Here is a 23,523-nt window from a genome sequence, read left to right on the forward strand (position 1 = left end):
TTTGGCCACATCGCGATGAACGCACATTGGAAGCGTGTATTCGTCATCGCCATACTGGCATACCCCCCTGCGTGATGGTATGGGGTCCCATTGGTTACACGTTTCGGTCACCTCTTGTTCGCCATTGACGGGACTTTGACCAGTGGAAGTTACATTTCAGATGTGCTGCGGCACGTGGGCTCTGCCCTTCATTCGATCCCTGCGAAACAATACATTTCAGCAGGATAATGCACGACCGCATGTTGAAGGTCCTGTACGGGCCTTTCTGGATACAGAAAATGTTCGACTGCTGCCCTGGCCAGCGCATTCTCCAGATCTCTCACCAATTGAAAACGTCTGGTTAATGGTGGCCGAGCAACTGGCTCGTCACAATACGCCAGTCACTACTCTTGATGAACTGTGGTATCGTGTTGAAGCTGCATGGGCAGCTGTACCTGTACACGCCATCCAAGCTCTGTTTGAGTCCATGCCTAGGCGTATCAAGGCCGCTATTACGGCCAGAGGTGGTTGTTGTGGGTACTGATTTCTCAGGATCTATGCACCCAAATTGCGTTAAAATGTAATCACATGTCATTTGTAGTATAATATATTTGTCCAATGAATACCCGTTTATCATTTGCATTTCTTCTTGGTGTAGCAACTTTAATGGCCAGTAGTGTAAAATAAGCAAGAATATGCCACAGCAGGTAAAAGTCAGAGAACGAACCTTGTGTAAAGGGTACGACCTACAACGACATATTAGTATCAAAAGTGGTACCCCTTACAAGGCTGACAGCTGTTTATTGAGAAATCACCTCCCGTTCGCTTCTGCTCTACTCATCGAACAATTCTTCATCGCCAGAGAGTTTGTCTTACATTCCTATCCACGTCAAAAAAAAAAAAACTGTCGCACTGGTGTGGTGCCTGTTGCAATACATTTCACTGCACATTCTTCTGTTTCTCTAGAGCCTACATCGTGGTGCCCTATACATGAAATACATTTTCAAAATCTTAGGTGACTAGAACCTGACAGCTTATCCAGTCACAAGTACCACTTTCTTACCTATGGTATCCGGTTTCGAAGCCTGAAGGTGGAAGTACCCCATTTCGAGGAGAACGGTGTTGAGCCAGGGCTTCCAGAAAGGGAACGCTTTGTGGACGTAGCGGCGCTCCACGAACAGCGTCGGCCAGAGGGTGCCGATGAGGCCTTTGAGCATCGCCTTGGGCCCGCTGCCGTTGCACATGTTGACGTGGAGTCCCAGTACACTAGAAAGGAGACAGGGAAATAGGTACAGCTCTTACGTTAATGTCACGTGTCTGCTTTACCTGGAACCTTAGCAACATTTTTAAGTCTTTTAAAGATACCACCCAATAAGTAATTCAGAATGTAATTGATTATACGCCGAAGAAACAGGTATAGGCATGCGTATTCAGATTCACAGATTCTAACATTCTGCGTGGTGTCTGTTTGTTCTAAGTCGTGTCTCCCTACCACACGCTCTGAGCGTGTTTTTTAGGGAATTGACTAGTTTGAACCTGGGACCTGTTGCTGGTAAGGATACGCCAGACCACACATGACATGTAGAGTTCAGAAGAGTTCAGTGAGACTGACGATGGTATAACCAAATACTTAATGATTTCAGCGTCAGCTCCACTGCACTCCCTGTAAAAGAGTCTTAACACTAACTAAATTTAGTGGAAGGGGTTCAAGGCTTTCCTATTTTTAGTTAGCTGGTAAAATAACGTCGAGAAAGTATTTAAGTTTACCATTGGAATTTTTATTCTACTCACAAAACATTGTTTATAAATTGCGCGATTGATAAAAGAAATATATTAATACAGGATGATAAAAACCAACTGCGTTCAACAGAAATGTGAACGAATATTCCCTGAATGCGTTTCCAAGTTCTATAATGGATCGAAGGATGACCTATGCCATACCACATCTATAATCTAGGTTTAAGTTAAGTTTCATAAAGGAGAAAACTATCAAAGTGGTCTACAGTGACCCTCAATTATCTTTAATTACTTGTTTAACTTGTCGTAATTTACAGTGGCTGATGTGGCTTCTCAATACTTATATAACAGAAAAATCATCGCGTTTCAGATTTTAACTTCTCGTAGGAAATGTCAATTCCATGAGCTTTAATTGACGATCGACACTAGTATTACGCAAAAAGGGGATAAACAAATGAGACTTCTGCAGTTCTGAGTGAAGTCTTATGCGCTGTTATGCGGCATTGCGTGCGTTCATTACCTTGTAGGTGTTCGTCAGGGGGGCGGCGGGCAGCACAGCTCCGCTCACCTCGCCGTCTCGGAAGCAACAACTTCCTAACTTCTCCTTACTACAATTTATCGAAGTTGGTTGAAAAAAACTATCTGGCTGTGTTTTCATCTGACCAGTCAGACTCTCAATGCTAACCTTAAGCTCCGCCCACAAAAATTCTGTCTGTCCAATGAGAAACGTTATACTTTTCGTGGTGGGGCAATGTTTTTAAAGTTTGCAACGTAACAGAGACGCGTATAGTCTCACGCTAAAACTTTGAGCTGGTGTGGCCCTTTTAGTGTTATCGTAACATCTATACTGCTCTTATGGAGTGCTCTATCTTTTAACATGGGCTGTGGGTGGTCTTGGCGGTCGGCTGGCGACGTGAGTGTCCGTCCCTTATCGTAGGGCCTCCTAGCCTACACGATTCTGCTCTCGGCTTCTGTTCTCGTTTCTCCCCTCGGAACTGCGTCTGTCTCACGGTGGGAAGGTATGACATGCATTTAGGCATTCTTGTGTTAGTCTGTGGTATTCCATTTGCTCACTCGTTGATCGTATTACTTTGGTTTATTTAATGTGAGGATTTATTCGGAGCTATGTGACATACTGCCGGATTTGCTATAATGTCAGGGTTTTCATGAAAGGTGTTGGATTTGCCTGACACCTTACAAGATATATAAACAGGCTACCCCTATATAAGACAACAAGTATCTGGCGCAGTTATTAGATAGGTTACTGCTGCTACAGTGGCAGCTTACCAAGATTTAAGCGAGTTTGAACGTGGTGCAGGCGTACGAGCGATGGGACACAGCATCTCCGAGGTAGCAATGAAATGTGGATTTTCCCGTACGACTATTTCACGAGTGTACCGTGATTATCAGGAATACGGTAAAACATCAAATCTCAGACATCGCTGCGGCCGGAAAAAGATCCTACAAGAACAGGACCAACGACGAGTGAATAGAATCGTTCAACGTGACACAAGTGCAATCCTTCTGCAAACAGCTGCAGATTTCAATGCTGGGGCGTCAACATGTGTCAGTGTGCGAACCATTCAACGAAACATCATCGATATTGGCTTTCGAAGCCTTATGACTGCACGACACAGAGCTTTACGCCTCGCCTGGACCCGTCAACGCCGACACTGGACTGTTGACAACTGGAAACGTGTTGCCTGGTCGGACGAGTCTCGTTTCAAATTATATCGAGCGGGTGGACGTGTACGGGTATGGAGACAACCTCACGAATCCGTGGACCCTGCATGTCAGCAGGGGACTGTTCAAGCTGGTGGAGGCTCTGTAATGGTGTGGGGCGTGTGCAGTTGTAGTGATGTGGGACCCCTGCTACGTCTGGATACGATTCTGGCAGGTGACACGTACGTAAGCATCCTGTCTGATCACCTGCATCCATTCGTGTCCATTGTGCATTGCGATGGGCTTGGGTAATTTCAACAGGACAATGTGACACACCACACGTCCAGAAGTGCTACAGGGTGGCTCCAGGAACACTCTTCTGAGTTTAAACACTTCCATTGGCAACCAGAATCCCCAGACATGAACATTGTTCAGCATATCTGGGATGAATTGGAATGTGCTAGTCACAAGAGATCTCCAACTCCTCACACTCTCATTGATTTATGGAGAACCCTGCAAGATTCACGGTGTCAGTTCCCTCCAGCACTACTTCCGACATTTGTCTACTCCATGCCATGTCGTGTTGCGGCACTTGCCGCTTGCTCGCGGGATCCCTCCACTGTATTATGCAGGTGTACCAGTTACTTTGGCTCTTCAGTGTACGTAACTGTATCGTGTGAGATAGCTGATAATTCTGTGCCTGGACATTAATATACAAGTCCGAAGATACTTTCCTGGGCCACATAAGAAGTTATTTCCACATTTTTCGGTTACTCTGCATGCAAGATGACATGCTACATCCTCTCTTGAGGATGCTTCACTTGATAATCCATATTACAGTACTTCTGATAACAAGTACCAGTGTGATTTGAGTCAAACGCTTTTTGTAGGCTGAGAAATACTGCATCCATCTGCATCCCTCAGTATGCCACGTGAGCTGTCTGCTTTAGTGTGACAGAACAATACAAGGAAATTGTGCACCAAAAAGAACATTTCAAGAGTGGCGGAACATATGGTAAGGTGGGGTTAATCCGATCGGGTGTGTAAACCCGAGCGTCCTCTTTTTGTGAGAAACGGCAAAGCGGAGCGATTTCGCATTAGTGTTACCACATAGAGCATTCGAAATAACGAAAATGATAGCTTGGCCACATTTGACATTTAGACTAACAAAAAACAACAACTGCGTTTTCGATTGTTTCAATTTAATTTTTGTGCAGATTGTATCACTAGATTTACCTTGTTAAATAAAACGATCGGGAAACAAACGGTAAGTGATTTTTGTAGTGCATTTAGTGACCTATTCAGTGTATGTATCGTTTTTGTTGGAAATGTATAAATGGTTTCTATGTGTGTCAAATGAAACATGGTGTGGTGGGGTAAATCCGACCGCTAAATGATGGGGTAAATCCGATCGCATATTTTTATCCTTTATCTGTATGGAATTATTTATTTATGTAAACAAAGTGAATTTGTGTTTATTTTTAGGAAAATGATAGGAAATTTCAAACGAAAAACGACAAAACACAGTCAAAACGGTATTCGCTGAGCAGTTGCTGCAATGCAAATGGGAATGTCTTTACGAGCTGTAGCTCGTGATTTTAACATTCCAAGATCGACATTGCTGTTGCACCGCCGTGCAATGAAATCATCTTTTTTCAATTAAAATTTACATTTCTTTAACTTTTAGTACATTTAGTACTCTAAACATTGTTTTTTAATACATTTTGTTTATTTATGTAAAAACCATATTTGCTTATAATTATTTCCCAAAAAACCATTCATTTAGAACTATTTCTGTGCAAAATCAGCCAAACAAATAGGGAGTCTGATTTACCCCACCACTTTTGCAAATGGCAAAAATGGACATTTCTTAAAATACGGATATCTCAAAAACTATTGATGGTGTAACAAAAATATTTTGCAAACAGTTGCTCTTTTATATTTGCCTATAATTTAACGTATATTACGTTCCGACCTCGGATAAGCTTTTTATAGCCACAAGAAATTACTAGGTCCGATTTACCCCACCTTACCTTATACCTCACTTCCGTTTTACTCGACGACTTTCCGTCAATTACTACGAACTGTGACCTCTCTGACAGGAAATCGCAAATCCAGTCACATAAATGTGACGATATTACATAAGCACGCAATTTCATTACGAACCGCTTGTGTGGTACCGTGACAAAAGCCTTCCGGAAATCCAGAAATACGGAATCGATCTGAAATTCCTTGTCTATAGCACACAACTCTTCAATTGAATAAAGAGCTAGTTGTATTTAACAAGAACGGTGTGTTCTAAACCCATGTTGACTGTGTGTCAATAGACCGTTTTCTTCGAGGTAATTCATATTGTTCGAACACAATATATGTTCCAAAATCCTGCTGCATATCGACGTTAACGATATGGGCCTGTAATTTAGTGGATTACTCGTACTGCCTTTCTCGAATATCGGTGTGACCTGTGCAACTTTGCAGTTTTTGGGTACGGATCTTTCGTCGAGAGAACGCTTGTATATGATTGTTAAATATGGAGCTAATGCATCAGCATACTTTGAAAGAAACCTTCTTGGTATACAGTCTGGACCAGAAGACTTGCTTTTATAAAGTGATTTAAGTTGCTTCACTACTCCGGGAATATGTTACTCATGTTAGCAGCTGTCCTCGATTCGAATTGTGGAACATTTACTTCGTCTTCTTTTGTGAAGGCATTTCGGAACGCTGTGTTTAGTAACTCTGCTTTGGCAGCGCTGTCTTCGATAGTATCCCCATTGCTATCGCGCAGAGAAGGCATTGATTGTTTTTTGCCACCAACATACTTCACATACGACAAGATTCTCTTCGGATTTTCTGCCAGGTTTCGACACAAAGTTTCGTTCTGGAAACTGTTATAGGCATCTCGCATTGAAGTCCGCGCTAAATTTCCAGCTTCTGTAAAAGATCGCCAATCTTGAGGATTCGGCGCCTGCTTAAATTTGGCATTTTTGTTTCGTTGTTTCTGCTAGTGTTCTAACCCGTTTTGTGTACCAAGGAGGATCAGCTCCGCCGTTCGCTAATTTATTTGGCATAAATCTCTCAATTGCTACCGATACTGTTTCTTTGAATTCAGTCCACATCTGCTCTACACTTATATTATTAATTTGGAATGTGAATTTTTATCTGCTTTTTTGAATAGGTATAATTTCCGCTTATTTTTGAAGGATTTGGGGATTACAATATTCAGTCTCACTACGACAACTCTGTGTTCACTAATCCCAGAGGTCAAGTGTGTTTTCACAACCGTTTACTATTCGCGTAGGCTCATTAACTAACTGCTCGAAACAATTTTCAGAAAATGCGTTTAGCACAGATTCGGAACTGACATTTATTGTAGCCAACATATCGAGGGTAAATTAAAGTCAACACCAACTATTATCGGGTACGTGTTTGGAATCTAACTCAAGTTTTCTTTGAACATTTCAGCAACTGTATCATCTGAATTGGGAGGTCGGTAAAGGGATCCAATTATTATTTTATTCCGGTTGCCAACAATGACCTCTGCCCATACTAACTCACAGGAAGTATCTACTTCGCGACAAGTTAAACTACTTCTAACAGCAAACAAACAGCCCACCGCCAACCGTGTTTATCCTATCCTTTCGGAACACCGTTAGGCTCTTCGCAAAAATTTCGGCTGAGCTAATATCCGGCTTTAGCCAGCTTTCGGTGGCTATAACGATTTGAGCATCAGTGTTTCCTATTAGCGCTTGGAGCTCTGGTACTTTCCCAACACAGCTACGACATTTTACAACTGTTATACCAATGGTTCCTATATCTATGTTCTTCCTGTGTTCAGCCTGCACCCTCCTGAAGCCCTTCTTGGGTTTTCCCGAGCCCTCTAACCTAAAATCCCCCCAGTCCACGCCACACAGCCTCTGCTACCCGTGTAGCAGCGTCCTGCGTATAGTGGACACCTGACCTATTCAGCGGAACCCGAAACCCAACTGACCCTTGACGCAAGTCGAGGAATCTGCAGCCTACACGGTCGCAGAACCCCTCCACTCGGTTCTGTACCAGAGGTCCGCAATCTGTCCTGCCGACTATGCTGCAAATGGTCAGCTCTGCTTTCATCTTGCAAGCAAGACTGGCAGCCTTTTATCACTTCTGTTAGCCGATCGAAACCAGATAGAATCGCTTCTGATCCAAAGTGACGCACATCATTGGTACCGACATGATCAACGACCTGCAGTTGGCCGCACTCCGTGCTTTTCATGACATCCAGGAGGACCCTTTCCACATCTGGAATGACTCCACCTGATTTGCACATGGAGTGCACATTGGTTTTCTTTCCCTTCTTGTCAGCCATTTTCCCAAGGGGCCCCATAGCGTGCCTAACGTTGGAGCTCCAAACTACCAATAATCCCACCCTCTGCGATTGCCTGGATCTTGCAGGCTGAGTGGTTTCCTCTGAAACAGGACAGGCAACAGCATCCGGCTCAGTGACAGTGTCAGCCACAGGCAGCACCTGGAACCTGTTTGTCAGCCAAACCGGGGAGGCCTTATGTGCGGCCACCTGGGAAGTCTTTCGCCGCCTGCTTCGCCCCGGGGCGACCTCCCACTCGACCACAGGTGAGGGGTCAGCCTCAGTGCAGCAGTAACTGTGTTGGCCACCGGTGAGGACCGATGGGAGGACCCGGATGTACTGGACGTCCATTGGATCCCCACAGCCGTCCCACAACAGTGGTGCCCATCCACTGCAGCCTCAAGCCGTGTAACCGAGGCCATCACAGCCTGGAGCTGAGAGTGAAGTGTCACCAACTCGGCTCACATCCGCACACAACAATCGCAGTCCCTGTCCTAACTAAAGACCGTGGAAAACTAAGTTATGCAGATAAACGGATTATTGGCACGTCCTGTGCAACTCTGCTGTAGACCCTGAAGAAAATGTAGGAACTGTGTCTAATAATATGCAGATATTTAAAAACCTAAGTTCCAAAGCACTCAGGTGAAACTAAATAATTCGCCCCTGATTAGGAACTTGTGTTATGTCACAAAATCGGTTTATTTTCCGACGCAAACGAATCCGTGGGAACTGTGGCTATTAGAGATTAAATTAACATACAGAAACTCAAGTAACTAAACTATTAAAATAGACAGATGATATAATAAAATTCGCTCATGGTTAGAAACTCGTAAATTTCACAAAAGCAGTTACTTCTCTGTTGCTGCGTCTGTCTCGGTCGGCAACTATAAGGAATTAGCAGTATAATGGTGTATATGCGTGCTCTGAATATATTGCGAAAGGTGTCGCAAAACCATTGTATCCTCTCCTGAGGCAAAGGGGCCCACAACTGTACCAACTAGTCATCGGTATCCCAAGTATCAACAGTGGCAGTCCGATCTCGTCCCATACGTGTTCTATCAGGACAGATGTGGAAGTCTTGCCAACGACAGGAGTAATTCAGCATCACACAGACAATTTCTAGAGATACATGCCAAGCCTGGGCTAGCATTGTCCTGTTGAAAAATGTCCCCAAAATTCGGCTGTATGAGAGTTAACGCATGAGGACACACGACGTCTGTGAGGTACCGTTGTGTCATCAGAATTTACTCAGTCTCTACCAGCCATGACCTGATGTCGTGGCTAATAGCTCCCCATACCGTGACGTCAGCTCTGCTGTGCCCCTCCAAAACAATGGAAGATTGGGACTTCATCCCAGGTCACCACCATCGTTGCTGATGATGGTCATCCAGTGTAGTGCACATCCACTAGACACAATGCGGCACCATTCATCGTCAGTCGCTGCTTCCAATTCGTAGCACCACTGTAACTGCAGTCACTTGGGTTGTGCAGCCTATGCATGGGATTTTAATTCCCTAGTCTGGCCTCCAGCCAATGGAGCAGGATGAGACAGAATCTTGCAGGCAGTGCGTTGTCTGTTCTCAGATGGCAGGTTCAGGTGTGAAGGTGACTGGCATGGTGAGAGTGTTCCATCCCTCCACTCATGTTCCTACACAGGGAACTTTGTCACACCCGAAAGCCCTACAGATGAGGATGTTGCACAACTCGAATGACCAAATGGACGGCCCCCCTCTCAAACTCTTTTCAGGTGCTGATAACGCTGTCTCACATTCATTGACGTGTCTTCCACAATGACCATTCATCTTCTGACGCCATTCACCCCACTTATTCCTCTACCATTTCTGGTAACAATCACAACATGAACAATACAATCTGATGGCTGCTGTACCTCTCACAGAGAAGTGCAACTCTAATTGCTTATAAATCCGCCGATGACGTGTATGCTTCGCAAGTCAGTTCGACAGGTGACGATGTCTTCAGGGTGCTTCAGTCTGATGTCAGGCAGTGTACATAATTATTCCAACGTACAGGATCTGGGCAAAATAATCTGAACACCTGTGCTTACTTGGGAATGCTTTATTAATAAGGGGTTGGACCCACAATTTCCTGTTATACAGCTGCGATTCTTCTTGGAATACTGGCATATAATGTCTACAGTCTCCAGTGAAATGTTATGCCACACGTCAATCAGAACCTCATCTAACTACTATAGCGACGAGGGACTCTTTGCTCCAATACGTCACACAAGAGTTCGATAACGTTCAAGTCCGTGGACTGTGCTGGCCACAGAAGACGCTGCAGTTCAGTTGGATGCTCCTCCCACCAAGATGGTACTGTCCTGACTGTGAGAATGGGTGCTTTATCGTCCTGAAATATGGCATCATTGTTTTGGATCATCATTTGAATCGTGGCGTGCACCTGATCACCTAAAATGTTCACATAATCGTTGGTTGTAACACAGTCTCTGAGGATAATGATGGGACCAGCAGAATACCACGATATGACTGCCCACACCATCACACTTCCACCTCCATGCATAACTTCTGGGAACAGTCTTAATCGCGTTTTTTATTTATTTAGTGCCGACCAGTTTCAGCCCATCGCAGGGGCCATCTTCAGGGCAAACATCCCACTGGTCGACTGCTGGTGGCGTCACGTCTACCGAGATGTGGCAGGAGACTGACGACACCAGCAGTCGACCAGTGGGATGTTTGCCCTGAAGATGGCCCCTGCGATGGGCTGAAACTGGTCGGCACTAAATAAATACAAAACGCGATTAAGACTGTTTTCTTAATAGTTAATTTATATTAATCGCTGTTAATCCATAACCATGTTGTTCAAACTTCTAACTGCTGGAATCAGGCAATCAGGATTGTAGGCTTATTTGGCGTTCTCCAAACACAAAGGTGGCCCAGTGTTGGAAATAACGAAAACGTTGACTCGTCGGACCGTATGACGTGTTTCCACTGATCAGCAGACCAGCGTTTATGCTCCTGAAACCATGTTTTACGCTTCTTTCCGTAGGTTCCGTTACTAATGGTATCGGTATAGCAGCTCGCCCACGAATATTCGCTTTACGGAGTTCTCGGGCGGACAGTGTCGATAGATACGGCGTCTCGAAGATGGCTATTGAGCTCTGAAACCACTTTAACCGCCGTAGTCTTCTCTCGTTTGGCGCAATTCGTGTTAGCATACGACGATCTCTGTCATTTAGTTTTGATGTGCATCCACTGTTACGTTTACACGATGATGTCTTCCCATGTTTTGTGTAGGCTGACTGTTAAAACAGTTGCTCTTGAAACATAAGTTGGCGGTCTTGGTTACTGATGCTCCAACTAATCGGACCCCCACAATCTGCCCTCTCTGGAACTCTGTTATTTCTTTCATTGCACGTCGATCTCGGCCTCGGAATGCAAATACGAAGCGTGCGCTGCTCGTAAACAGCCTGCACTGATTCCCAGTCCATACTGAACTCGCACAGTTCAGCACGACACAACCGTCCCATTGTCACAATTCTTCACATGAAAGACGCGCACTTCATTCACCATTCAGTCCTCGCATTTCATATTTCTAATCCCAGCATTCTGGTATTCCGTAAAATAATAATTCAGGAAATTATAAAAATTTCTATAGGTTGCCTGATTTATTTGACGATTTTTACAGCTTGTCTCACACTGATCTGTGAGAGGAATGCCGCTAAAGCGGAGTTATTGAACGCAGTTTTCCGAAATTCCTTCACCAGGGAAGACGAATGGAATATTTCAGAATTTGAAACACAAGTAGCTACTAGCATGAGTTTCTTAGAAGTAGATACCTTAGGGGTTGCGAAGCAACTCAAATCGCTTGATAAGGGCAAGTCTTCAGGTCCAGATTGTATACCGATTAGGTTCCTTTCAGATTACGCTGATACAATAGCTCCCTACTTAGCAATCATATACAACGGCTCGCTCACCGATAGATCTGTACCTACAGATTGGAAAATTGCGCAGGTCCCACCAGTGTTTAAGAAGGGTAGTAGGAGTAATCCATCGAACTACAGACCTATATCATTGACGTCGGTTTGCAGTAGGGTTTTGGAGCATATACTGTAGTCAAACATTATGAATCACCTCGAAGGGAACGATCTATTGATACGTAATCAGCATGGTTTCAGAAAACATCGTTCTTGTGCAACGCAGCTAGCTATTTATTCGCACGAAGTAATGGCCGCTATCGACAGGGGACCTCAAGTTGATTCCGTATTTCTAAATTTCCGGAAAGCTTTTGACACCGTTCCACACAAGCGACTTCTAATCAAGCTACGGGCCTATGGGGTATCGTCTCAGTTGTGCGACTGGATTCGTGATTTCCTGTCAGGATGGTCGCAGTTCGTAGTAATAGACGGCAAATGATCGAGTAAAACTGAAGTGATATCAGGTGTTCCCCAGGGAAACGTCCTGGGACCTCTGCTGTTCCTGATCTATATAAATGATCTGGGTGACAATCTGAGCAGTTCTCTCAGGTTGTTCGCAGATGATGCTGTAATTTACCGTCTAGTAAGGTCATCCGAAGACCAGTATCAGTTGCAAAGCGATTTAGAAAAGATTGCTGTATGTGTGTGGCAGGTGGCAGTTGACGCTAAATAACGAAAAGTGTGAGGTGATCCACACGAGTTCCAAAAGAAATCCGTTGGAATTCGATGACTTGATAAATAGTACAATTCTCAAGGCTGTCAATTCAACTAAGTACCTGGGTGTTAAAATTACGAACAACTTCAGTTGGAAAGACCACATAGATAATATTGTGGGGAAGGCGAGCCAAAGGTTGCGTTTCATTGGCAGGACACTTAGAAGATGCAACAAGTCTACTAAATAGACAGCTTACACTACACTCGTTCGTCCTCTGTTAGAATATTGCTGCACGGTGTGGGACCCTTACCAGGCGGGATTGACGGAGGACATCGAAAGGGTGCAAAAAAGGGCAGCTCGTTTTGTATTATCACGTAATAGGGGAGAGAGTGTGGCAGGTATGATACGCGAGTTGGGATGGAAGTCATTAAAGCAAAGACGTTTTTCGTCGCGGCGAGATCTATTTACGAAATCTCAGTCACCAACTTTCTCTTCCGAATGCGAAAATATTTTGTTGAGCCCAACCTACATAGGTAGGAATGATCATCAAAATAAAATAAATCAGAGCTCGAACAGAAAGGTTTAGGTGTTCGTTTTTCCCGCGCGCTGTTCGGGAGTGGAATGGTAGAGAGATAGTATGATTGTGGTTCGATGAACCCTCTGCCAAGCACTTAAATGTGAATTGCAGAGTAATCATGTAGAGGTAGATGTAGGAGCTTGGCGCTAGAAATTTTCTTTATTTATGGGCGAGGGCAGCAGTGTTCCTAGCAGCGATGATGGCTCCCCGTTTCCCATCCTTTTTCCGATCACCAGGGTAGCACGTGGTGTCGTTTGAACATTGTGTGGTGGCCAAAGTTTCTCCTGTTCTCAGTTCTGCCTTACCAACCTTGTAACCGCTATTTCTGTTCGATTTTAACGTCGCGAGATCGCCTCCCTGTGAGATTCCGGCCCTCTGATTGGCCAGCTTAGGTGCGCGCCCGTTTTTAGCCAGTAGGCGCCAACCGCCTTCCGCAGGTGGATAGTGGACAAATGGTCAGTAGAAGCAGTTCCAGTGTGACCGTGCCGGAGACCGGAGGTGCCGCTTCCAGGAGATGAAGTTCGGTAAGTATGAGCGCCGACGTGCACTGTAGATTCGCGCCCTACGGCCCAGAGGGAAACTTACAGGTCATTGTGAATAGTTTCGCGTCTGCCGGGTTTTATTCCTTTAGTACGGGAGGCTACCTAGCGATTCACCCACAGTAGCATCTTTCTTGGCCTTTGGCTGATTCATGGTGGTGGTCGTTGCATGCCTACAAATCCTTCCTTTCCCAAATGGGATTCTATTTGGTAATACGGCGATCGTTACTAAAATTCCTTTTCTCCTGCTATCGTAGCTTGCTATGAACGTACGTTGGGGCAGGGTGCTGAACTCTAATCTTTCTTCCCCCACCCCCATTTGGTTGTATTATTGTTTAATTTTCAACTGTTTAATAAATGAGTCCTTTAATCTTGCATTCTGTCTCTTCCATTGCGTGAAATCACCCCTAGTGTCACAGAATAGTGCAGAACTATAACTATGTATAAGGTCGTGCAGATCTCGCGCCATTAACGATAGTATAAAGATTCAATATCGCGCGCCTGGCACGAGAATTGCATGCATGGCACCGATAATAGTAATAATCATTTTCTATTATTCCCCATTGATAAACTGGGAAGTGTTCACGGCTCAGTGTGAGTACGTGAGCACTAAATCCACTTGATGTGGTGTTACCTGTTACCTGAAATGCTCCTCCATGACACTCACAAGAGGGATATTGGGTTAATAATTAAATCACTAAAGACCAAGACTTCTCATGAATATGACGGGGTATCTAGCAGAATACTGAAGTATTGTTCTATGTATGTTAGCCCAGCACTTAGTCATATCTGTAACTTTTCCTTTAGGAGTCGTCGGTTTCCTGACCGATTAAAGTACTCGGTAGTGAAGCCACTTTATAAAAAGGGAGACAGGGATAATATTGACAATTATAGACCTATTTCTATGCCATCGGTGTTTGCTAAAGTTATCGAGAAGGTTGTATATACAAGGTTACTGGAACATTTAAATTCACATAATTTGCTGTCAAATGTACAGTTTGGTTTTAGAAATGGTTTAAGAACTGAAAATGCTATATTCTCTTTTCTCTGTGAGGTTTTGGACGGATTAAATAAAAGGTTGCGAACGCTAGGTGTTTTCTTTGATTTATCTAAGGCTTTTGACTGTGTTGACCACAAAATATTACTGCAGAAGTTGGACCATTATGGAGTAAGGGGAGTAGCTTACAATTGGTTCGCCTCTTACTTTAAAAACGGAAAGCAGAAGGTAATTCTCCGCAATATTGAGAGTGGTAGTGATGTTCAGTCCCAATGGGGCACTGTTAAGTGGGGTGTTCCCCAAGGGTCGGTGCTGGGACCACTGCTGTTTCTTATTTATATAAATGATACGCCTTGTAGTATTACAGGTGATTCAAAAATATTTCTGTTTGCTGATGACACCAGCTTGGTTGTGAAGGATCTTGGGTGTAATACTGAAACATTATCAAATAATGTAGTTCATTAAATAAGTTCGTGGCTTGTGGAAAGTAATTTGATGCTAAATCACAGTAAGACTCAGTTTTTACAGTTTCTAACTCACAATTCAACAAGAACTGATATTTTGATCAGACAGAATGGGCATATTATAAGAGAGACGGAACAGTTCAAGTTCCAAGGCGTTCGGATAGATAGTAAGCTGTTGTGAAAAGCCCATGTTCAGGCTCTTGTTCACAAACTAAATGCTGCTTTATTTACCATTAGAACAGTATCTGAAATAAGTGACAGTTCAACACGAAAAGTAGTCTACTTCGCATATTTTCATACGCTTATGTCATATGGTATTATTTTTTGGTGTAATTCTTCTGATTCAAAAAGGGTATTTTTGGCTCAAAAACGGGCTGTGATGTAAGATCGAGAACCTCTTGTCGACCCCTATTCAATAGTCTGGGAATTCTGACATTGCCCTCACAGTATATATTTTCTTTAATGTCGCTTGTTGTTAGTAATATTAGCTTATTCCCAAGAGTTAGCAGCTTTCACTCAGTTAATACTAGGCAGAAATCAAATCTGCATGTGGAATGCACTTCCTTGACTCTTGTACAGAAAGGAGTGCACTATTCTGCTGCATCCATTTTCAATAAGCTACCACAAGAACTCAAAAATCTTATCAGTAGCCCAAACGCTTTTAAGTCTAAACTGAAGAGTTTCCTCATGGCTCAGTCCTTCTATTCTGTCGAGGAGCTCCTGGAAGAGCTGAATAATTAAGCAAATTCCAGTGCTGCATTGTTGATTTTCTTTATTTAAACTTACGAATTGTCGCCTGAATACGTTTCTTGTATTTCATTTTATCTGTTTCTACTATCGTGTTATAATTTCATGTATTGACTCGTTCCATGACCATGGAGACTTCTCCTTAATTTAGTCCCACGGAATAATAAATAAATACATCTACATCTACATGATTACTCTGCAATTCACATTTATGTGCTTGGCAGAGGGTTCATCGAACCACAATCATACTATCTCTCTACCACTCCACTCCCGAACAGCGCGCGGGAAAAACGAACACCTAAACCTCTCTGTTCGACCTCTGATTTATTTTATTTTGATGATCATTCCTACCTATGTAGGTTGGGCTCAACAAAATATTTTCGCATTCGGAAGAGAAAGTTGGTGACTGAAATTTCGTAAATAGATCTCGCCGCGACGAAAAACGTCTTTGCTTTAATGACTTCCATCCCAACTCGCCTATCATATCTGCCACACTCTCCCCCCTATTACGTGATAATACAAAACGAGCTGCCCTTTTTTGCACCCTTTCGATGTCCTCTGTCAATCGCACCTGATAAGGATCCCACACCGCACAGCAATATTCTAACAGAGGACGAACGAGTGTAGTGTAAGCTGTCTCTTTAGTGGACTTGTTGCATTTTCTAAGTGTCCTGCCAATGAAACGCAACCTTTGGCTCGCCTTCCCCACGATATTATCTATGTGGTCTTTCCAGCTGAAGTTGTTCGTAATTTTAACACCCAGGTACTTAGTTGAATTGACAGCCTTGAGAATTGTACTATTTATTGACGATTCGAATTCCAACGGATTTCTTTCCGAATTCGTGTGGATCACCTCACACTTTTTGCTATTTAGCGTCAACTGCCACCTGCCACACCATACAGCAATCTTTTCTAAACCGCTTTTGCAACTGATACTGGTCTTCGGATGACCTTACTAGACGGTAAATTACAGCATCATCTGCGAACAACCTTAGAGAACTGCTCAGATGGTCACCCAGGTCATTTATATAGATCAGGAATAGCAGAGGTCCCAGTACGCTTCCCTGGGGAACACCTGATATCACTTCAGTTTTACTCGATGATTTGCCGTCTATTACTACGAACTGTGACCTTCCTGACAGGAAATCACGAATCCAGTCGCACAACTGAGACGATACCCCATAGGCCCGCAGCTTGATTAGAAGTCGCTTGTGAGGAACGGTGTCAAAAGCTTTCCGGAAATCCAGAAATACGGAATCAACTTGAGATCCCCTGTCGATAGCGGCCATTACTTCGTGCAAATGAAAAGCTAGCTGCGTTGCACAAGAACGATGTTTTCTGAAACCGTGCTGATTACGTATCAATAGATAAATAAAAAAATAAATAAATAAAGTAGTGGCCTCTGTTTTACTTTGCCGATTCTACATCTACATCTACATCCATACTCCGCAAGCCACCTGACGGTGTGTGGCGGAGGGTACCCTGAGTACCTCTATCGGTTCTCCCTTCTATTCCAGTCTCGTATTGTTCGTGGAGAGAAGGATTGTCGGTATGCTTCTGTGTGGGCTGTAATGTCTCTGGTTTTATCCTCACGGTCTCTTCGCGAGATATACGTAGGAGGGAGCAATATACTGTTTGACTATTCGGTGAAGGTATGTTCTCGAAAATTCAACAAAAGCCCGTACCGAGCTACTAAGCGTCTCTCCTGCAGAGTAATCCACTGGAGTTTATCTATCATCTCCGTAACGCTTTCGCGATTACTAAATGATCCCGTAACGAAGCGCGCTGCGCTCCGTTGTATCTTCTCTATCTCTTCTATCAACCCTGTCTGGTATGGATCCAACACTGCTGAGCAGTATTCAAGCAGTGGGCGAACAAGCGTACTGTAACCTACTTCCCTTGTTTTCGGATTGCATTTCCTTAGGATTCTTCCAATGAATCTCAGTCTGGCATCTGCTTTACCAGCGATCAACTTTATATGATCATTCCATTTAAAATCACTCCTAATGCGTACTCCCAGATAATTTATGGAATTAACTGGTTCCAGTTTCTGACCTGCTATATTGTAGCTAAATGATAAGGGATCTATCTTTCTATGTATTCGCAGCACATTACACTTGTCTACATTGAGATTCAATTGGCATTCCCTGCACCATGCGTCAATTCGCTGCAGATCCTCCTGCATTTCAGTACAATTATCCAATGTTACAACCTCTCGATATACCACATCATCCGCAAAAAGCCTCAGTGAACTTCCGATGTCGTCCACAAGGTCATTTATGTATATTGTGAATAGCAATGGTCCTACGACACTCCCCTGCGGCACACCTGAAATCACTCTTACTTCGGAAGACTTCTCTCCATTGAGAATGACATGCTGCGTTCTGTTATGTAGGAACTCTTCAATCCAATCACACAGTTGGTCGGATAGTCCATATGCTCTTACTTTGTTCATTAAACGACTGTGGGGAACTGTATCGAACGCTTTGCGGAAGTCAAGAAACACGGCATCTGCCTGTGAACCCGTGTCTGTGGCCCTCTGAGTCTCGTGGACGAATAGCGTGAGCTGGGTTTCACACGACCCTCTTTTTCGAAACCCATGCTGATTCCTACAGAGTAGATTTCTAGTCTCCAGAAAAGTCATTATACTCGAACATAATACGTGTTCCAAAATTCTACAACTGATCGACGTTAGAGATATAGGTCTATAGTTCTGCACATCTGTTCGACGTCCCTTCTTGAAAACGGGGATGACCTGTGCCCTTTTCCAATCATTTGGAACGCTACGCTCTTCTAGAGACCTACGGTAAACCGCTGCACGAAGAAGGGCAAGTTCCTTCGCGTACTCTGTGTAAAATCGAACTGGTATCCCATCAGGTCCAGCGGCCTTTCCTCTTTTGAGCGATTTTAATTGTTTCTGTATACCTATGTCGTCTATTTCGATACATACCATTTTGTCATCTGTGCGACAATCTAGAGAAGGAACTACGGTGCAGTCTTCCTCTGTGAAACAGCTTTGGAAAAAGACATTTAATATTTCGGCCTTTAGTCTTTCATCCTCTGTTCCAGTACCATTTTTGGTCACAGAGCGTGGTTTAGACAAAATATCAAAAATCACAGCCCCTACAGCAGGGAATAGTAACCTGAAAGGAACGAGCCACCGCTTTTACACATTATTTTCACTATCCTCTGTACGAAATAGTGTTCTTGCCTACGGGTATGGGGACTTTGTGGACGTACTGCACAACTACAGATGGACTGAGAAACCGCTCACCAGCTGGGAAAGTACTGCGCGAAGGCGGTCCCGATGCCGGAGCCCCAGTCCCCACCCTGGATGTAGAACTTGCTGTGGCCCAGTCGCTGCATGAGGTTCTTCATGACGGCCGCCATCTGGACGCAGGCGAGCCCGGGTTTGGCCGCGCCCTGCGAGAAGCCGTAACCAGGCAGGGAGGGGGCCACCACCTCGAAGACCAACCGCTCGCCCTTCCTGGGTGTGGTGAGCAGCGGCAGCAGCGAGTAGAACTCCCTGACGGAGCCCGGCCAGCCGTGCAGCAGTAGCAGCGGCACCACCACTGTGCCCTGAGGGACCTCGGCCGGCTTCGCGTGGATGAAGTGCAGCTCGAGGCCGTTCACGGTCGTCTTGAACTGCGGGAACTGGTTCAGGAACTTCTCGCGCTCTCTCCAGTCGTACTGCGTCCGCCAGAACTCCACCAACGCCTGCAGGTACTCGGAGTTGAAGCCGTACTCGAAGCCGACCCCTTCCAACGGCGGCGTCAGCTTCGGAGTGGATTTCAGCCTTTCGTGCAAGTCTTGTATGACCTGCGTCAAAAAAATCGTGTGGATAAAAAAAATCCTACGTCAAGATCGCAAATTTTCTTTACTAATTACTCGGCCATCTTAAGATCAATCTAAAATGTTGTTCGGTGACTGACACTCGTTACACACGTCATAATTTTTTGAGCCAAGTCGCCCTAGTTAAATAAAAAAATTTAGAGTCAAGGTCTTAGCAGAGCATCGACAGACTTGAGGAAAAGCTGGAGGATTGGAGGAAGGCACTAGAAGAAAGAGGGATGAAAATTAGCAGGACAAAGTCAGAATATTTAGCACTGGAGGATGGGCAGATGAGGTCTTGCAAGATCCAGGATGATGAGCTGAAATCGGTCTGCAAGTTTAAATACCTGGGGTCGTACATACAGAGGGACGGAGGAATGGAAAGCGAGATACAACACAGAATAAATTGCGGTTGGAACAACTGGAGGAAAATGAGTGGAGTGTTGTGTGACAAGAAGGTGAGCACTGGGTTGAAAGGGGAAGTGTAAAAGTCGTTGGTAAGGCCTGCTATGATATACGAGGCAGAGACATGGCCAATCACAGTAGGCCAGGAAAGGAGGATGGAAGTGGAGGAAATGAGGATGGTGGGGTGGATGTGTGGGGTAACAAGGAAGGACAGGATTAGAAATGAATTTGTTAGAGGAGCTGTGAAAGTGGGACCCATGGGGAAAAAGATACAAGAGAACATACTAAGGTGGTACAGACACTTACAGAGAAAAGGGGAAGAGCATATCGGAAACAGAGTTGAAGATATAAAGATTTAAGGAGAGAGAAGGAGGAAGACCGAAGATGAGGTGGAAGGATAAGATATCCGGGGACCTAAGGGAGAAATCATGGAAGAAGGAAGAGGCAATGGATAGAGAAATATGGAGAAGCATTCCAGAAGAGCAACGCCGACCCTACGTGACGTGAGACAAGGAGACAGTAAAGAAGACAGAAGAAGAAAGTCTTAGTTGGTTCTGTAAATTGACAATATTAATCACTAATCAAATGTTGTTACAAGGAAAATAGTTTTATAAAGGACTCTGGTCACGGATACAAGATATTTCCAGGCAAACTTAGGTGCTCCAAGAACTACATCTTCGTTACATCAGTAATGGTTCCAAAAGACAGACAGTATGATGTGTTTTCTCTATCTGTATGGCATGAGAGGTGAAGACACTGTGAAAGCGCTTTTGCACCACACTCTCGACTGCGCTGCATCTGAAAAGGCAGGTCATTGACATTTTATTATATTCTACTAAGTGAAATGGGTGATTTGAGTGAGTTGCTAACGTAAGTTTAGTATACTCCTGTAGAATATAGAGTTCCTAAACTTGAAAAAAACATAAGCTTGGATTATAGCTACTGTTGATTCTAGGATTAATAGGAGCATTTGTCCAATAATTAGTAATGAAATTAAATTTATTGCTATAGATGGTCCTGTGTTTCCTAATAAGATCAATAATGAGTGTCCAACAATTATATTTGCTGCTACTCGTACTGCTGATGTACCTGGTCAAATGACATTTCTCATTGTTTCAATTAATCTATAAATGATATTAATGCAATTAATTAATTTAGTCTGTAACTGAAAGAAAATGTGGTGAGTGCTTTTTTGTGAATAATTTGGCATAATTTATTGTCTGTGGTGTTATATTCTTCTAAAAGTGAGATTTTGAAACAAAATGTGGTGAGTGCTTTTTTGGAAAGAATATAATATAATTTATTGTTTATTGTGTCACGTTCTTCTAAAAGTACTTTACAATAACTCTTGCTTAACCCTTTCTCCGTTAAAATTTGATTGAAAAACAAAAGTTCGAAAACAACCTTCCTCTGTAATAAATAACACACTTATACTACCAAAAAAATTTCATGCCGATGTGTTATGAAAATCAGTTGGAGTGGGACACAGGCATCCTACAAACCTAACTAGATCGATGTTTTCATGTAAGCCTAGGATCTTCAGAATTAATTTTTTAATTTACTATGATTTTGTCAGGATGTAAATTGTGGAAGAAAGTATAATAAATCATTACTAAAACATATTTACTCTCCTGGCAATCAAATCTGACGATGGCTTTGACATTAAGTCTTCTGGGGCATATACGCCCCACCACAAACGAATTATCTGGAAACCAACAGAATTATTTAGGTGTGTAGTAATGATTCAAAACAATGTGTATGATGTATATTAAAAAACAGTTAATTCACACAGTCTTGGAATGAAGAAGATGGGGATTCAATCTTATTTTCGTGGAACAAACTTACTATACCACCTACAAACACATGCTACTCTCTTTCATTGCTCACAACTTTCTACCTATCTACCACATGGTCTGTAGCACTTTCCAGAAAATCCTGAAAGCATCTCGCTACGTGTTAAAATTAGACAGATGTGAGGTACAGACATCCCAATGCTCAAAGCTATATATTGATTCACTGGGACATGTGTGTGCCATCAACCATGGTGGGGTTAAATCCTTTTAAAAATATTCGTTTTTCACTAAGAAAGACATTGAAGTTAACTCAGAATTTTTGTGGGAATTGTACATAAGAATATGGAGAAATGCAAATTCGATATGTCACGTTTTAGTAGTATTTAATTAAATTAAGTTGCTTAGTTTCGCAAGATAAAAGCATATTCAACCAGATGATGATGATAAAAGTAGTAGGTAAACTCTTTTTTTACTTTCAAAGGTTCTTAAACACTATTGTTTAAAAGACAAGACACTAAATGTATTTTGAGTTTCATCCTAATATTAAACATTAAAGTTGCATTTGTTCAAAGATAAATTCGTTAATAATTTAAACTTCATTAAACCGTAGTATTTTTAAAATTGGTCTCTTCAGGACTGTAAGCAGAATTATTTATGAAAGAAAAATACTGAAGGTCTGTTTGTACTGGATCCCTTCCCATTTTTAAATACTAGCACTGTATTTTAGTCGTAGATTTCAGTTATCAGAGCGATAGCTGAGGCAAGAGTGAATTGCGATGTCGAGAGAACGTTCCCCCCTCCCCCAGAAGAATTACGGCAGCTTTGACAATATTCAGAGAGGTTTACACGCGGATATTACTTGTAAAAGAGTTCAGTTTAATCAAAAACAGTTCTCGAAGTGTAAATTTTATTAACCTTGGTGAGCTGTCAGTTACACAATATGGCAGCCAGGATCATGTAGTTCAGCAGGTGTGATCAGCCACTCGTAACAAGAAACGACGAAAGTTCACGCATTTAGAAGCAGGGGAACAATACACAGAGGGTCGTTACAACTTTAACTCGTTCCAGTGTTGCGTATCATTTCTTTAACTGTTTGATTCAGTTGAAAGCTATTGAATGAGATGCATAATGCTGTTCAGCGTTTTTTTAAAAAAAATTATGGTGCTTTCAACTGAGGAACGTGTTATTCTTGTCCATCATGTGTTTACAAAAGGCAATAAATAACCGAATTTAGTGCAGGAGGCATTATTGAAAAATTCCCGAAAATAGCTGTGCCTCATCGTGAAGTGGTTCGTCGACTTACGGAGATATTTCGAGCGACAAGTTCAGTGTTAGATGCCGAATGAACTGGAATACCGCCTGAGCTAAACGAAAAGAAGTTGTTGGATGTTTGTGGCTCTAGGCAGCATAATCATTACGTAAGCTGGCACAAGAAAATGATATCGGGTTTACAACCGCGCATAAAGCGGGTAAGCAAACACTGCAGCTGTTGCCGTATAACGTGATAACAGAGCAAGAATTAAAAGATACGGATTCAAAAAAAGTGAGCGCATTACCGCAAATAGTTTACATCTTTTATTGCGATTAGCTGCCATTGATATTGTTGCTCCGGCCGTTGTGACCGAGCGGCTCTAGGCGCTTCAGCTTAGGTTTAAGTAGTTCTAAGTTCTAGATTCCAGAGGACTGATGACCTCAGATGTTAAGTCCCATAGTGCACAGAGCAATTTGAACCATTTATTTGATATTGTTGTTGTCAGCTTCTATTCAGGTAGTTCCTGGTTCCACCTCCCTGGTCATGTTGACACACGGAAAAAAGAACAGTGGAACGCCATGCTGTGCTTGA

General features: G+C 43.2%; 1 protein-coding gene across 1 annotated transcript in view; it reads right to left on the reverse strand.

Moving 5' to 3' along the window:
- The window catches only part of LOC124552447 (juvenile hormone epoxide hydrolase 1-like), a 97,824-nt gene that overhangs the window by 10,361 nt on the left and 63,940 nt on the right, over positions 1-23,523 (reverse strand). Inside the window, exons 3-4 of the mRNA XM_047126725.1 lie at positions 18,926-19,470; positions 1,043-1,245 (exon numbers count right to left, since the gene is read on the reverse strand). Coding sequence (XP_046982681.1) covers positions 1,043-1,245; positions 18,926-19,470 — 748 coding nt within the window. The remainder of the gene's footprint in view (positions 1-1,042; positions 1,246-18,925; positions 19,471-23,523) is intronic.

This window comes from Schistocerca americana, chromosome 10 (assembly GCF_021461395.2).
Source record: "Schistocerca americana isolate TAMUIC-IGC-003095 chromosome 10, iqSchAmer2.1, whole genome shotgun sequence".
In the NCBI taxonomy this organism is placed as follows: Eukaryota; Metazoa; Arthropoda; class Insecta; order Orthoptera; family Acrididae; genus Schistocerca; species Schistocerca americana.